At 31.3% G+C, this 17,390-nt stretch overlaps 1 protein-coding gene across 5 annotated transcripts; it reads right to left on the reverse strand.

Moving 5' to 3' along the window:
- Positions 1 to 4,344: 4,344 nt before the first annotated feature.
- Positions 4,345 to 16,758, reverse strand: LOC142633729 (beta-amyrin synthase-like). Of its 5 annotated transcripts, XM_075807979.1 has the most exons (19): positions 16,514 to 16,758; positions 16,008 to 16,313; positions 11,194 to 11,379; positions 10,922 to 11,011; positions 10,571 to 10,768; positions 10,309 to 10,393; positions 9,958 to 10,124; positions 9,382 to 9,573; positions 9,177 to 9,290; positions 8,965 to 9,084; positions 8,737 to 8,859; positions 8,549 to 8,647; positions 7,927 to 7,983; positions 7,618 to 7,808; positions 6,657 to 6,834; positions 6,358 to 6,438; positions 6,188 to 6,271; positions 5,893 to 6,029; positions 4,345 to 4,704 (listed from the first exon to the last, which is right to left on the reverse strand). In XM_075807979.1, exons 2-18 carry the CDS (start codon positions 16,206 to 16,208, stop codon positions 5,907 to 5,909), a joined length of 2,289 nt encoding a protein of 762 aa, XP_075664094.1. In that variant the 5' UTR covers positions 16,209 to 16,313; positions 16,514 to 16,758; the 3' UTR covers positions 4,345 to 4,704; positions 5,893 to 5,906. The 5 variants fall into 5 exon arrangements, with proteins under 5 accessions (XP_075664094.1, XP_075664093.1, XP_075664096.1 ...); XM_075807978.1 differs by lacking the exon at positions 4,345 to 4,704 and having other exon boundaries at positions 5,680 to 6,029; XM_075807980.1 differs by lacking the exon at positions 4,345 to 4,704 and having other exon boundaries at positions 5,745 to 6,029; positions 8,573 to 8,647.
- Between the last annotated feature and the right edge of the window lie 632 nt (positions 16,759 to 17,390).

The raw sequence follows: 17,390 nt of genomic DNA on the forward strand, positions 1-17,390 counted from the left end.
GGCCCACCCCTGTGTGAGACACCCGGCATATATGCCGGGTGCAGGATATACCGGCTCATGTATGACAGCCAAATTCACTTAAAAAAGAAATTCCGTACCCATTAATTAAAAAAGTAATAATAATAACAAGACGATAGAACGTGAGGTTGGCAAAGTAACCTCCTGCCACACATTCATTTAAATTACCCTTGAAAGAAGAAGAAGAAGATTAGACAGGACATGTGGCTGAGTAACTCTTGGCCACACGCACCACTCAAGTGTTTTGATAAGCAAGAGTAACTGAAATTAGCCAAAATCCTCACTAGTCCATGAAAGATGCTAGTGCAGTATTGTACATTTCTTGTAGTATTGGCCCATGAACTAATCAATTGGAAAAAAAAAATGTGGAAACAGTTTCCCAATTTCTCTATAAATTAAAGAGGCTTCAGCAAATTACAAGCAAGCAAGCACACACAAAAGAAAAACACACAGCAGAAAAACAAAGAGAAAAGAAGAAGAAGAGAGACACGGACAAAGATAGAGAGCAACAAGCAGAGGAAGAGCACACAACATCAGTATTAGATTGAGATTTTATCAGTCCCTTTCTTCTCTAAATCTCTATCCCTCCATCTTCCTCAAATCTGAATTTTTGTTTGTAAGCCAAATAGGGTCGAGTTTCACGAGGAATTCGAAACTCCATATATGAAGCTTTAGATACAAATCCCTGACTCATAGATCCCGTTTGATAATTACCAAATAAAAATTCTCTAAATGTTTTGGTTCAATGTTGTCTCAACTAGAGTCCTTGACTCTAAATTAATGGAGACTTGGGCTCTACCAAACTAATGGAGTCCTTGATTCTACCACATTTTAATGGAGTCCTTGTGTAATGACCTCGCCCCCAACTATGTAGATATTGTTTACTTTGGGGCCTATACCCCTTATGGTTTTGTTCTCCCCCAAAGCACACAACAATGGGGGAAAAGACCTATACACATTAAAGGAAGGTCATTCCTTATAAGCACATCTACATGTGCTTCCCTAGGTGATGTGGAATTCCATAGAAAGCAAGACCCCCCCTTTTAGGTCATTGCAATCCACCCCTCTTATAAGCACACGCATCCTTGTGTGTGGGGCCTACACTTCCGGTTAGGACATGGCTCTAATATCATTTGTAATGACCTCGCCCCTAATTATGTAGATATTGTCCGCTTTGGGGCCCATACCCCTCAAGATTTTGTTCTCCCCCAAAGCACACATTAAAGGGAGTTCATTCCCTATAAGCACATCTCTATGTGCTTTCCTAGGCGATGTGGGATTCCATGGAATGCAAGACCCCCCTTTTGGGTCACTACAATCCACCCCTTTACAGGCACACACATCTTTGCATGTAGGGCCTACACTTCCGGCTAGGTCATGGCTTAGATACCATTTGTAATGACCTCGCCCCCAACTATGTAGATATTGTCTACCTTGGGGCCCATACCCCTCATGGTTTTGTTCTCTCCCAAAACACACAGCAATGGGAGGAAAAGGTCTCTACACATTAAAGGGAGGTCATTCCTTATAAGCATATCTTCATGTGCTTCCCTAGACGATGTGGGATTCCATGGAATGCAAGCCCCTCATTTTGGGTCACTACACCTCAACTCTACCAAAATCAATAGAGTTCTTGACTCTACCAAATTAATAGAGTCCTCGAGTCACCAAATCTTAATGGAGTCCTTGACTCTACCACAAAATTAATGGAGTCCTTAACTCTACCAAATCTTAATGGAGTACTTGACTCTACCAAATTAATGGAGTTTTTGACTCTATCAAATCTTAAACAAGTTGGAATTCTTAACTCCACCAATTTAAAATAAAAATGCTTCAATGGAGTCTTTAACAACCAAATTTATTTTAAATAAAGTGGGGATTCTAATTTCTTCAAATTCCAACATGACTAATTCTTTGGGATTCCTAATTTCTTAATAGAAAATTGAGTTTCTAATTCCAAAAATGAAATGACTATAAAATTGATTTGAGAAAATTTTCCAATTCCCTACTCCTAATACATGTTCATAAAAATGAAATTGCTTCAAAGAAGTTTTTTTCCCATAATTAAATTTAGGAACCTCAATCAAAATAGCATTAAAATTCCTACAAAGAAGCAAATGAAAGAAATGGAAAATTGCTTGAACATTCAACTTCTCAAAGAGAAAATCCTTGGTTCAACTTCCATAAAAACATGGACCTTGATTTATCCTTGAGATTAAAATCAACTATCTCACACAAAAATGAAATTAAGTTGATGCTTAGTTAAACATCAAGTATTTGACTTAAATGTCCATTATTTAAATTGGGCAAAATCATATTTGAGGATTTTAAATCTAAAACCTCAAAATAAGAACTACAAATTTGCTTGATCCATGCCAAGGGTACGTAGGCAACTTAAATAAATTATTAGGTGTAGCTACAAATAAATAAAAACACATATTCCTTGAAACATGAAAATAAATAAATTTATGTACAAAGGCAATGTAGTTGGAATCAAAGGGTCTTCCCTTAAAACAAGGGATTGTAATTAAGATATATATATATATATATATATATACACACACACACACACACATATATTATTTTGAATGGTTACTACTCACATCAATGAAACCTATACACCAAAAGGTCTATGGGTGAAATTATGTTTGAAGAATAACAATTTTTGTTAAACATAATTTAACAAATTTTGTTGAACATAATTTAACAAATTTTGTTGAACATAATTTGACAATGTTTGTTAAACATAAAACTGACAAATTTCGTTAAACATTACTTAACGATCTCTGTTAAACATAAGTTAACAACTAAATTAACAATTTTCGTCAACAAATCTTATATTCAAACCTAGTTCAAACGGAAGTTAGTATTGCCTAGCCTAAGCTTGAGTAAATTTGGTCTCAAACAAGAAAATTGAAATTATTTTAAGGGTTTGGTTATGCATTGGGATGGTGTTTGACACCTCACGTCAAATCATCAATGTTCACCTCCTTTTGACTGTTTCTCATAAATTCTTGTTTAAGTTCAATAGGTTTAGTGTTTGCAAACTATGACAATTGTAAGTTTTATTGAATAAGAAAGTGTATTTTTGAGTCCAATACAAAGACTCAGGATAAGCTCGAGGAAAGTGCAGTTTTCGTAATTTCCTCCCCTTATTGACAACTCATTTATTTAAATTATTGTGATAAAGGGTATTGAATTTTTCAATAAAGTCAAGGGTAAGTTAATAAAATTATTTGTAAAATTGTCATTTTCAATTCTATTTTATTGGCTTTAATGCCATGTGAATTTTTTTTTGTTTTTGTTTTTGAGAAACAATGCCGTGTGAAATTTGATGGCAATTCTCCAATCATTTACTTGCATGTTTATGGGATTAAATGTAATGGGTAGAGTGTTCAATTTGGTGAAGAACTATAAAAACTCACATCATCTAGGCCCATCACTATCATCACCTCTTACATATCAATAACTACCTACCACCTCAACAATTTTTAAAATAGTTCATGACTTTAACATTTTCCCTATTGAAAACAACAAGAAATGTTAGCGAGCTACAAGGCTCTTGGCGTTTATACTTTAATGACATGTTATTGCAATAATTAAAGAAACATAAAGTTTTTTTTATGAAAAAAAAGACATAAATTTAAGTACTCTGGTTCAACATTGCTTAATCATTATTTAGCATATATATATATAAGGAATTTGTGATCATCTATTAGCGTTGTGGCCCCAATAGAATTCTATACTTCATGAAATAAGCATACGTGAGCTAGTGGTGTTTATGAAATAAACTCTTCAACTTTGTCTAATTATTTTGTCTATTTTATATTTTTGGTATATTATAGGTACGTCTCATGTTGTTCCTTTTAACCTACTAATTTGTTTCTTTAGGTGTACAGAAAATTCAAGAACGCCGTCAAGGTTAGTCCTCACTTTTTTCCTTTTTATAATTTTTTGTTCTTTTGATAGGTTTTGTAACTTTTTTTTGAATGTTTATGTATGAAAAATTCGATAATGTTGTCCAAGTTAATCCTCTCTCTTTTCTTTTCTATATTTTTAATCTCTACACTATCATTCACCTTTTGCAATGTTGTTAAAGAAATTGTTGCTTTTGTTCCTTTTTTTTGGTTAAAACTTTGACAAAATTTAGATACAATACCTTAAATCCTGTTTTTTAGGTTCTCTTTTTAAATTTTAGTCACCTGTCTACTTTACTAATAAAGCTAACCACTGTTATTTTTTTTTTTTTTTTCCTTGGATGCATTAACAAAGCTACCATGTGTTTGTTTCTCAAAAAAATAAATGGCCAACCTTCTTGTTTAGCTTAGAAGAAGACACAAATCTTAGGTACCCAAACCTTACCTACGGTACACAAATATTAGGAACAAATCTCAAGTACACAAACTGTAAGTACACAAAATGGGTTTGGCATCCTTATGAGGTGTAAAACCCAGTTCTCACGTTCTTCAAAATTTGCAAAATCCTTCTCTTCTTCTACCGCTATTTCATCGTTGACAACATTTTTGTTCTTATTTGTTCTTATTTATTACGCCACAAAGACAAAGACTTCAAAGGGCACGTGATGGAAAACCTTAAAAACGACGCGTAAACTACCGAGGCTTTGCGCTTAATTGAGAGGGCGTGTTGTGAACCTAACCACTTGTAGAGATCATCGTCGAGCCCAGCCTGTGATGGTGGGAAAAGAGAGGAATAATAGGGTCACTTCTAAATGGTTTTTTTTTTTTTAATTATTATTATTACTTTAACGCATCCAACGAAAAATAAAAAGAAAGAAAGAGATTAGTTAATGCGTTAGCTTTTTTTTTTATTTTTTTTTATTTAATTTGGATAGGTGTTGAAATTTAAAATGAAAACTTAAAGAACACGAGAATCTAAGTTCTGCCCTTTAGTGACTCTCAAAAAAAAAAAAAAAAGTTTTGCTCTTTAGTCAATTAACATGATAAAACCTTCAACTCCTCATAAATTTTTTATGAATATTGGTTAATTAGATTTTATAAAGACCCATAGACTTCATAAATCATATATTTAAGGTGTCAATTATGGTAAATATTTATTCACTCATATTTTTCGGGAGTTCAAGTTTTTTTTTTTTTTTGGTTACTTTTTAATTTTAACATACTATCATTTAGTAAGCTTTTTCAATTGGTGTTGTTGATGTGGTGCTTATGATGAGTAAGTGGTAAATACAAAAAACAAAAAATTCAAGGCACAAATTAATCTTATGGGTAAGTTTTACAGCTAATATTGAATTTAGTAGCAAATAATGCATTCTCTAAGCTGTAACTTATAGCAACATCTCAAATTACAAAAAAGAAAAGAATATATATATATATATATATATATATATATATATATATATATATATATATATATACTCTACAAAATAAGAAAATAGACCAAAATTTCTTTGAATCTTATTTTTCAATAGTGTTTAGTGTGTTTGGATTAAGATTTTGTTAATTTGTTAAAAGTGGAAAAAATATATACATATAATCACATATATCATAAAATTGAAGTACAATTTTAGAATTCAAATCAAATCAAAATTCATAATTGCAGTCTAATTTAATTCTATTTGTCCAATTAATTTTAAAATTTTTTGTGCCGAGTGACTTCCATTCATAATGCTTAGTGTGGAAATTGAGATGAATATTTCATCATTATAATTATTAATGTTTCGGTGTGTAAGCGCAAGTTACATCATTATAATTATTGTAGGCCTTATTCCCATTTTATTTAGGTGGCCATTATAAACTTATATGCAGACACTAATAGCTACTAAAGAAAGATGAAAAACTGGTGGGTAAGACAAAAAAGCAAATGGTACATAATGGTAAAGACTTAAGAACTCACTATGCCACTCTTAGCTATATAGTTTTGGATGGCAATGGAACATGCTTGCGGTATTCTCCAAGAGCCCACAATGGGAAAACATTTCTATATGCTGAATAGTGCAACATGCAGTTTTTCAAGTAGACTCCTGTGATTTCCTGCCACAACAAAGTAATTAATGATTAAATACAAAATATTTGAAGTAAAATTATTAGTCAAGGGAAAAAACAACGTTCCATAATGGAAGAATGATATCTATGTCTTGTCAATTTTCATATTTCTATTTGTTATTTGAAGTTATGTTAAACAAAGACACCTGTTGAGGAAAATCGCCATTTTCCAATTGGGAATTGATTATCAACTTCGCTGCATGATGAAGAGGTGTTGGGTCTCTTTCAGCCTATTACAAGTAAAATTTTATTCTTAGAATTATTCAAGAAAAACATATGATAACATGATATATATGTTTTTAAACCATAAACTAACTTGTTTGGCATGAATAAGACCCATCATTGCCCATGCAGTTTGTACCAAATTTGATCGATTTCCTTCAAGAGGTATATATATCTATGACCAAGCAAAGAGAATTTGTTATTTTAATTTTCATGGAAGAATCTATACAACATCTACAAAATCTCATTTAAAACAAGAATAGATATAAATTTCTTTAAATTGAATCATTGATCTACAAAAACACATTGAACCAAATTGATGTAACGCAAGATATTAAATATGGAAAGATAAAGAATTTAGAGGCTTAAGCAAAATCCATGGTTAAACACTACCTTTTTAGGGCATGAAAGATGACTCTCCAACCAGCCACCATCATCTTTTTGTGTTCTGAGTAAAAACTCAACAGCTTTTCGTATAGCAGGACAATTGTCGTAAGTCATGCCCACTGCAGCTAATGCTCCAAGGGCAAACCATGTACCATACATAAAACAAATTCCCCAATTTCCATACCTACGACAAAGTCTCATCTTGTAATTTATTTGTATTACATCTATATATAAAACTATGATAACAATAATAGTAAGCAAATGTTTCAAATTCGTCATATAATTTATCTTACCATAATAACAATGATAATATGATGTCAATGCAATTTTGATACTATATTTTGGGCTGATTTTTTTTTTCATCCCTACCTTTTAGTTCCTGATTATGAAAAACCATGTCCATTTTGATCTCTGCTGTCAATCCACTAACAAAAAATTCATATGTAGCAAACAAAGCACACTATTGGCATGTTAAATGCTGTTGTGGCTAGTAAAAAAAAATTATTTGATTTTTAAAAAAGCCACATCAACATTTAAATAAATAAAAAATTACAAAAAAAATATTAATTCTCAATTTTAATTTAAACTGAAAAAATTAAAAAAATAAGAATTAAAAAAACTTTTTCTACTTTAAAGATTGAGAATGACAAGACTTCCAAAGACTACCAAAGAATAGATACAAAGTACTGCCATTATATTCATACCCCCCACTACAATATATATATATATATATATATATATATATATATATATATATATATAAATATATATATATATTGCTGACAGTCAAATTTCTTTTAAAGATCTACCACACAAGCATGTCTTAGTATCGCTAGTGAAACCGAACAAATTTCCACCGTGGAACTTCAGATTTTATATTCGAATGGTATTCCATAGGGACCAAAATGAGAAATCTAAAAGTGCATTTACGTCTAATAATATTGAGTAAACTAGTACATGAACATACCAAGAACCATCAGGCATTTGTATGTCTAAAATGTATTTGACTGCTTTTTGAATAGAATTCTCAATCTCCTTTTTCCTGTGCTCAGGGTGCAACTTCTTAAACAAAAGTAAAGCTTGGATTGATGATGCAGTGCACTCAACATACTCATGCTCAACAACAATACCCTCGAAGAATTCTGTGGGATTAAGCCACTAAAGGGAAAAAAAGGTAATAAATTTTCCACTGATATATGATAATTAAGATTGAATATATCTGCATAAATTTTCAAATGAACATTTCAATGACACTTCAATATGTTAAGGTACTAACTTCTAACCACTCTTGAGCTCCTGCGGGCTCCCAAGCTGATAAACCTCCATTCTTACTCTGCATCATTAGCATGGGAGTAATGATTAAATATGTAAAGAAACAAGCCACCAAAAAAAAAAGCAAAACAAAGAAAAATTAACAAAGTTGCTTCGGAGTTAGTTCAAAAGATGATGAGCGTTTATATATATATATATATATATATATATATATATATATATATAATATTGAAAATTGTAAACCATTTTGGTTTTTTAAGAAGAATATTCTTAGATAACAAATCTCTTTAGATTTGAACAAGTAATTTTTGGCACTTTTAGATCCACCTATAACAATGGTAGCTTGTATTACCTATTACTATTCATGCCTACGCATGCAAAATAATCAAACATAAATATACAGCACCATGTTAGACTAATGGTTGATGATTAGTTCACTAATTCATAATTGTTTTAAGATTTTAGGAAGAGTATTAATTTTTAATGATATTATAGCAATTAGACAATGGTAACAATTAACTTCCATTAATTAGCAATGGTAAAATCAATTAAATTCGTCTCATCCTAAGGGCATATGTTTTTGCAACAAGTGGTAATTTATCATTCTATGAAAAGTTAATCCTCACTTGTAAATAAAGTAGGATATTTACAGCATCAAACAAGCGCTCAGGTTCCATTTTCTCACCAACAACTTCAGGTGGCATCATTGAAAAAAGCAAGCAACACTGTGAAGTAAAGGAGAATTTGGTCAAATGGTGATTATGGACAAGTAGCAATAGTAGAATCTGAAGAAGCATTAAACAGAGTTATTGACCTTCGAACATTCTGCAGTGCAATCAGAAACTTGTAATCCATGATCTTGATCAGAGAAAGTCCAAGATCCTTTAGAAATGTGACGATGCATTTTTCTAAAGTCTCCAGAAGGATTGTCTCTAACCTTTACATTGTTTAAGGGGAACACAATAACTCCAAATGACATATTGATAATGACTTTCCTAAGCAAAAATGTAGACTTTTATGATTTAAGAATTGAAAATCAAACCTGGGATCTTTTTATGAATTCATGCCCTTTCTTCAATACCGGTCCGATATCATTAGTGAGATCACTAGCTAAAAGAGCTTGAATACTGAAACCCACATCCCACGATTGACTACCAAAACTCTACACACAAATTGCATATATCAAAGTTAGCAATTCATGCAAATGGATAGGTAAAAAGTTCTAAAATTGTTTTGCATAAAATGTGTACTAACATGTGCCTTGATTCCATCTTCAGCGACCCATATGTATTCTTTCACCCTAGCAAGATGCTTCTTAAAAGAATCCCCATTTGGATCTTCAACCCAACAAGCAAGCATACTCATTGACTGTTCAATGCAAATGGCATTAGGAGGAATATTATATAGCCTAAATTTACCATGTCTATGGCTTTTCTAGAGCATTGTAGAATCACATTACCTTTTCCACAACCCCTGTGGTAATGTATCTAGTGACTTCATCTTCATAGTGAATGAGCTTCATTGCTGCTTGAAGAGCTTTTTCTCTAACCAATTTCTTTAAAGGCCAACGAGTGAGAAGAGGCTCAGTTAATATGTATAGGCTATCCCAAAGTAGATCTTGTATCAAAGGATGTGGATAGTACATATCCTCCTATAGTAATCGATTTCCATAATCAATGCATTAGCACAAAAAAAAAAAAGTCCACAATCAATGCATTCGCAAAAAAAAAAAAAAAAAAAAAAATAATTCCCCAATCAATGCATTGAAAGATATATTTGAAAGACTTTATGGTATAGGTCATTCCACAATTATCAACCATGAAGGTTGTTGGAATATTGACGTGAGTGACATGGTTAGCGAAATATTAAATTTCTAGATTGGATACTAATGACAAGAATGAGTGGTTAATATCGCATAATTGGGTCCAAACCTACAAGCTTAAACTTTTTGGTCATGTTATGTCCTTCTATGTTATATTAACCCTTCAATTGGAGTCTTCTCATGTTGTTATCTCCTCATCAAAGGTAAACTCACATTTGCACATTGATGACGTGCTTTGGCCCAATTAACTTCATTGTAAGGTTGAGTGTAAAGTTCCTCCCTTAATTGATGAATAAGAGGTGTGATTGGCCCAACAAACCTTCTCCCATATAAGTATGAAAAAGGCAAGTACACCGCCCGACAATAGATCCACATCTTGGCTGCATTTTGGGCACCACAAAATCGATATGTTATAATTAGAATTTGGTGCATTAAAAAGAATGTTAAACCTCTATAGTGACAAAGGTATCAAACAAATGTACTAACTTTGTTTCAACAGTGACTTGACTGATCTTAGAAAGGTTCCACATGCAATAATGATTTTAAAAGCACTAGTGTATAAACCTGGATACATGGGAAGAAATGGAGGAAGAAGCCAAAATTCTGGAGGCATTGGGTTGGTTCCAACCCATTCAAACACACCAAGTATCTACAGTTTACAGGACATTGTATACTAGTGTTAATTATCAACAAAAAGTCATCATGCATGGTGAATACTTGAAACCAAATTGTGAAAGAAAAATGATTATATTTTAATTTAAAATAAAAATTATTTTGAGTATTTAACTCTAATTTGATGTTAATCTCCACAAATAAATAGCCATACCGAAAGCCAGGACTTTCCCCAAGAAGATATGTGTGTTGCACCACCACGATCAAGGATCCATTTTCTTGCTCTTGTACAAGCATTGTCTTGACCACCATCAGGTCCTTCCCCAAGTATTCGCATACAAATGTAGCTGAGAATTGTGCAAAACATGATGCTGTGGCCTCCTATATAAAATCCCCATCCACCATCTTCATTCTAAAATGTGATAAAGTTTTAGCATAATTACTAGACATGATGTTTGAAGTTTAAACTAAAACAAAAATAAATAAATAATGACAAATGACAAATTTTGCAAAATCTCTATTCTCATTGATTTAGTTAATATTTTACACTTTCAAGAATATATACCTGATGATTGTATATGTAACGAAGAATTTCTTTTTTATACTCAGCTGGGAAGATTGTATTAATATGTCCTGTAATGTAAAAACATAAAACCTGCATTTTTTGGATCAAATACAAGAAAAATAGTAGTTATATCGAGCTGAAAGCCAAAGTAGTTCACTAGCAAGGATGTTATTTGGAACAATTTCATTGTTCTAGAGGTTTATATTTACTTTGACAAATTATAATGATAATAAAAATATTGAAAAATTAATAACGATAATGATGCAGCTCACAAAAGGAGGAAGGAAAAACAAGGGGCCAGCATTTTCAGCAGGCCAATGACCATCACAAGACTGCAAGGCCACATAGAAATAGACAGCCCTCCTCAATGCACTTGTGGCCTTTTCATGTGTGATTTCTTCTCCATCCCCAATCTTTACTGGGGGAATTGTTTGTTTGAAGTTTTTCTCCCTCAAAAACTGCAATCATTTCAATAATTCCTACGTCACTAGCAAAAAAAAAAAAAAATCCTAGCATTAGAAGTTTAGAACTTAAAAATACATAAGTATGAACGTTAGCATCGCCTAAGAATACCATAGAGTTTCATTTCATAAAATAAACAACCAAAACAACATTTATAAATTTGGGCACTATATTATACTAGAATTTTAGTCTAATGAACATTGATCAATAATACCTATTAGCTAATCCAAGTGGCTAATAGAAGATACTGAGAGTTGTGGTTGTTATTGGCTTTTTCTTCTTATTTTTTTTATTTTTTTTTTATTTTTTTGGTGTAAATACAATCAAATGATAATTGTTACTTGTTAGAATTGAGAATCAGTTTTCTATATATATGCAAGCATAAGTGTATTGTACAAGTAATACGTTGTACAAGTAAAGTACATTGGACCTAGAGTCCATTGGGGTTGTACACTAACAGCCACGCAAACTCAAAGGAAAGATAATAAACCTTAAGGCTGCGTTTGTTTTGGCTGAAAGGCATTTTAGGAAATCATTTTCCTTTCCTCGCCGTGTTTGGTACGCTCAGAAAATTGGGTCAACGGAAATTATTTTCCGCGTTGACAATAAAATAAGCCTCCTCACCCCGAAAATGATTTCAGTTTCTATCTTACCTTCAAATCACATTTTACGGACTGAAAACAGAGAAAGAGAGAGAGCACGAAGAGAGAGAGAGAGAGAGAGAGAGAGAGAGAGAGCACGAAGAGAGAGTGAGATCGAGGAGCGTCGTCGAGCTCAGACCACCGCCCCAAGCCCAAACTCGCCATCAAGCTCGGACCAACGAGATCGCCGATCTACTTTCTCGATTACGCCATAGAGCTCGCCGATCTACTTTCTCGATCGCACCATAGAGATTGCTAATCTGCTTTCTTGGTCAGATCATCTCCTCTCGATTTTGTCGTTTGCCACTCGCCGATCTGCTTTCTCTATGTGATGTCTGATTTTTTTTTTTTTTGTGGTGGTGTGGGTGGTGGTGTTTTGGTCGTTTTTGTGTTGTGTGGTGGTGGGTTTTGTGTGGATAGTGGTGGATTTTCTGTGGGTGCTAGGGTGTTGGTGGTGGTGGATTTTCTAATGTAAAATTTGTTTGGAAGCTGAGAAAATGTGAGAAACTAGTAGAAAATTTGCATTTTCAAAATGTTATCAAACACTTGAAATTATTTTCTAATATAATTTTTAAAATACAACCAAACACTAGAAATTATTTTTCTTTCACGAAAATATTTTCACCTGAAATTATTTTACACTCGAAAAATATTTTACATTCAACCAAATATAGCCTAAGTTTGGAAACTAGATCACGAAAGCATTCTATGGGATGGGATTTAGAATAGATGCCTGCAAGCTGATCTTGACAAGTGAGAAAATTTATCCGAAATACCGTGTTAAAATTTATAATAAAAATTTAGCTGTAAGAGTATTTTACAAGTAATATGTACGTAGTTTAAGTAAAGTTCATTGGGCCTATAGCCCGTTGGGATTCTACACTATCAAAAACAAATCTCAAATCCAATTAACCATTTGAATTTGATCTTCTATGTCTAGTGTTTGGTTGTTAACAAATTTTTCTTTTATCATTTTAGGTTCTCTTAAAAATTTTTAATTATAATTATACTTCAACTAAAACAAACGGATCAACAAAATGCACATGTACCAGTTGTACATTTATATGTCAATGCAATGCAAAGATAATGTTGGTTATATAATTATTGGTAAAAGAGTGATTCTAGCTATACAATAAATTTTATTATATAGTTTTACGAAGGGGTAATTACACTCCCCTACTTTGATGTTTGGGGAAATGACACTCCACTCCAAACTTGGAGGGAAAAATGACATCTGATTGAACAAACTTTGTAAAATTAATATTATAAATATTGTGTACTAACTTACCATTTCCTTAAGGGTAAATTTCTAAAATTATTTTATTTCATTATTTTAAATTTTTAATTAAAGTGTATTTTAAAATACTAAGTGTGAATTTTTCTTATTAATTTTTTTTCTTTTTTCAATGGGTTATGTAGAGATTTTGCATTGCAAGTATTTTGGTGTTTAATAAATTTTTGTTTTTATTCTAAATTTTTCAGATTTATTTTTTACAAGCAATGGCTAAATTTTTGTAAAGAGATTCTTATAAAAATTTAGAATATTTCATTACTATTATAAACAAAAAGGGGGGTGTTAATTTCTTTAAACCTCAAGTGAGAGAATTGTAATTACCCTTGTTACTAATAACTTATATATGACGATAGATTGGATGGGTTTGATTTTGACCCAATCAGATATGAGTAAGAAACTTATCATACTAAAGCGAGTTATTATATCTATAACCCTAACCTGATTTTTTTATTGGTCAACTTAACTCAATATAACTCATATTCATTTTCATTAGAAAAAAGAGGCTCTAACAAACTTTCTAACCTCTCTTTGTTTGAATTTCTTTCAATTTAAATAAAATAAAAAGGAAAATTCCCAATGACTTTAATAATACTTAAATCCTTAAGTTTGTAGTTTGGTAATTCTAATAATCTACTAGTCAAATAATTTCACAAAAATAACAAATAATTAAAATACTTATGCATGGTATACATAAAAAAAAAAATGAAGTCAAATCACCTATAAAATAACTAGCTTTGCATTTGGATTGCCTTTTTGCTAAAATTTTATTTGCATATTTGTTGAAAGATGGTAAAAGTTCACTTGTATTTCAAAAAATTGAGGTAATAAAAAGTTTAACATAAACATATAAGTTTAAAAAAAAAATTTAAAAAAAAAAAAGCAAATTCAAACTCATGCTTAAATATATAGAGCTTTTTTTTTTTGTTGATACAAGATAGAATTCTACTCTAACCTAATCTAAGTATATATGTGTGTGAAACTCTCTCCTGGAGACTTGAACCCCGGCCCTTGCCCCCCACACCTCACAAGCAATATCACATGTTAAGTAAAGAAAAGTCAATTATAAAGGAAAAATATATTATTAACTTACTATAAACTACTCAATTTGGTAGTAGATCTAGTACAACGCTGAAAATATTCATTTTTGACAATTGGACATTAAGTTTTACTAATACTTTCAGTGATCTATGATATAGAAAATTTAATATAACTTTAGTACACAAACATATATTGAAAATATATTAATAAAACATATAAATTTAAAAATTTATAATAAGACTTTATGAACATGCGGGTTTGGTTGGATCAAAATTGGGTACAGATAATAAGTAAAGGTAAATAAAGAAATCATTATTACACCATTTTTTTTTTAAGAATCATTATTACACCATTTCAGATACTCTAATTCTATAAAAGTTCAAGTGTTAAACTATTGGATTCTATTCAATACAAAAAACAACTATTGGATGGCATTATTTATTTATTTAATGCATTAATGGCATCCTAGTAGAATGAGTCAACAATCAACACCAATAAAATATTGAAGGTCAGGTAAGACTTTCTCTGTTACTTATTAAGACTTTCTTTATTTGTTTTTTAAACAAAAATTCAGTTTCGATTGTTCCAAATAAACAAAATAATAATAATAATTACATATGCAACCAATTTCACTTCTTCTTTTTTTTTTTTTTTTAACCAAGCACTAGTTTAATGTGAAAATAATGTTGCATTCATTATGATTTGTCACCTTAAACATTGTGATAGAAGTAAAAAAGAATTAAGACAAAATTGCACTATAAATCCCTAAAGTTTACATGTTAGAGTAGAAATTCTATGTTGTATATAAAAAATAAAAAAAAGTAGGTGCTATTGTTTCTTTAATTTTTTAAAATAAATTGTATAAGTTCTTTCGTTAATTATTGTATTAGTGGTATTGCATATGTGGTTGATGGAATAGTAAACTAACATTTTTTTTTTATAATTATATAGTACTTTTCTAAAAAAAAAATTACAAATATTATTTTACACTTCAAAAACCCATTAATGTCAAAATACTTCATCAGGTAAGTAACGGATAATACCAAATCAAACATGATTAGAACTCTTTTTCCAATCAATTACGTAGTAATTTATAAGACTATTCATATTTATGTATATTATTTAAACAAGTTATTTGATTCAATAAAAACGTTATGTGACTAAAACTATAATAGATAACATCTTCAATTACCACATCATTGGTTGAAGCAAGATACTTAACGAATATGTTAAAATTGTTATGTCATGTAAGATTGTTGTTGAATGAAACAAAATTATGTCATAGCATTATTTAAAGGGTCATGTTAAAGGGTACTCTTAGGATAAGGATGGAGCCATTCTTTGGCTTTGGGAGCAATGGACCCACTAAAATTTGAAGAAAAAAAAAATATTGGTACACACACACACACACACACACACACAGGAACTAGTTTAGCAATTTAATTCAATAAATTTACACTTAAGCCACCCTTACAAATAGCAAACTCCAAAAAATAAAAAAATAAATAAGCCCAATAACAAAATCACCAACACTTATACCAATACCAAAGTTACAAAATTCTCTCATTTAAAAGTACAAAAGAAATTCTTATAAGCACGTGAAGTTAATTTTTTGACCGCGCATGACAGAAAAATCATTAGTTTAAGGTACCTGCATTCGCCAGAGAAGATCACCGCAAGCCGGGAATTGACGTCGATTTTTGTGGAAATTTTGACGAGCCTCTTCAACCTCAGCTCGCTCTTCTGGTGTACCAGCCTCCGGGTCAAACTCCCATGTTTGTCTTCCCGCAAAGTTATTTGTACTAAAAAGGTAAGGATCATTTTTGCCCTCTCCTATCTTCAGCTTCCACATTCTTTCTTAGTTAATTTGAATCTGCATGTGCAAAGCTCTATTATAGTGATGATAATGACACCACTCTCTTCTCTTCTCTTCTCTTTTGCTTGTAACTATTAGAGTCTGTGATAGTAAATAATCATGTATATATATGCAGATACAATGAACATCATTTCAGCAAAGAAGATTAGAGTCTGTGATAGACAAACAACATACGAAAAGAGATCTAGAAATTGACCATTTAGATGATGAATACCAGAATACACTTATGTGATCCCATATATTTCACTGTAAACATGTTAGAATACGAGAGAGAGAGCTACCTTTATGAAATATATGGCACTCAAAACATGTAGTACTGTTCTGTTAAGAACTTCCCACCAATATAGATTTGGCTATGGAGAGGAACAAATGGAGATTTGTGGGTTGGCAAGGCCTTAAACTTGAGAATAATTTTTGATCTTCAACAGGCGGAAACTCGCCTAATATAGAAAAAACTACACTAATTAAGAATTAGAGAGTGCCCTAGTGACAAAGGTTTATTACTCTAATTTCTTTTGGTTGGGTCAGCCGGATATATATTTGTTCACTACTAGGATGTCCACCAACTAATGAAGTGAACATAAATGAGAGGGTATGGGTCGTTTTGTGATCTTCAATAGGCTCAACAGTGTAATACAAAAGGTACACCTACAACGACTCTACGAGTTAAATTATACATATGTTGTCAGGAGGAAAATGTTGGGTCCTAGCCTGCGTTTGGATACTGAGTCTGTGTTCAAGCTAGTCCAGCCTTTCACGTTTTTGTTTGTTTTTTTGTTTTGTTTTTTTTTTTTTTTTTTTTTGAGTTTCAGTGGGTCTTGTGCACTATTTATGGAACTTACAAATCTTTTTTTTTTTTTTAACAAAACTTTCATTAAAAATGAGTCACACGGCACTATTCACACAATTAAAAGTTACTAGTAAGTTACCCGTGCATCGCACGGATAATGTTATCATATTTTATATAAAATGGTTTTGAAGAATGTTGTATAAATACTATAACATAATTATTATAGAACTTTATTTGTAATGAGTCTATTATTAAAAAAAAAATGTTGTAAATTTTACACATATATCCATTATAAATAGTCAATTGCAATGATGAGAAATAAATAAAATTTTGGAGGAATATTATAAAGTAAAAGTTGATATAGAATG

This window comes from Castanea sativa, chromosome 5 (genome assembly GCF_040712315.1).
Source record: "Castanea sativa cultivar Marrone di Chiusa Pesio chromosome 5, ASM4071231v1".
NCBI classification, from domain to species: domain Eukaryota; kingdom Viridiplantae; phylum Streptophyta; class Magnoliopsida; order Fagales; family Fagaceae; genus Castanea; species Castanea sativa.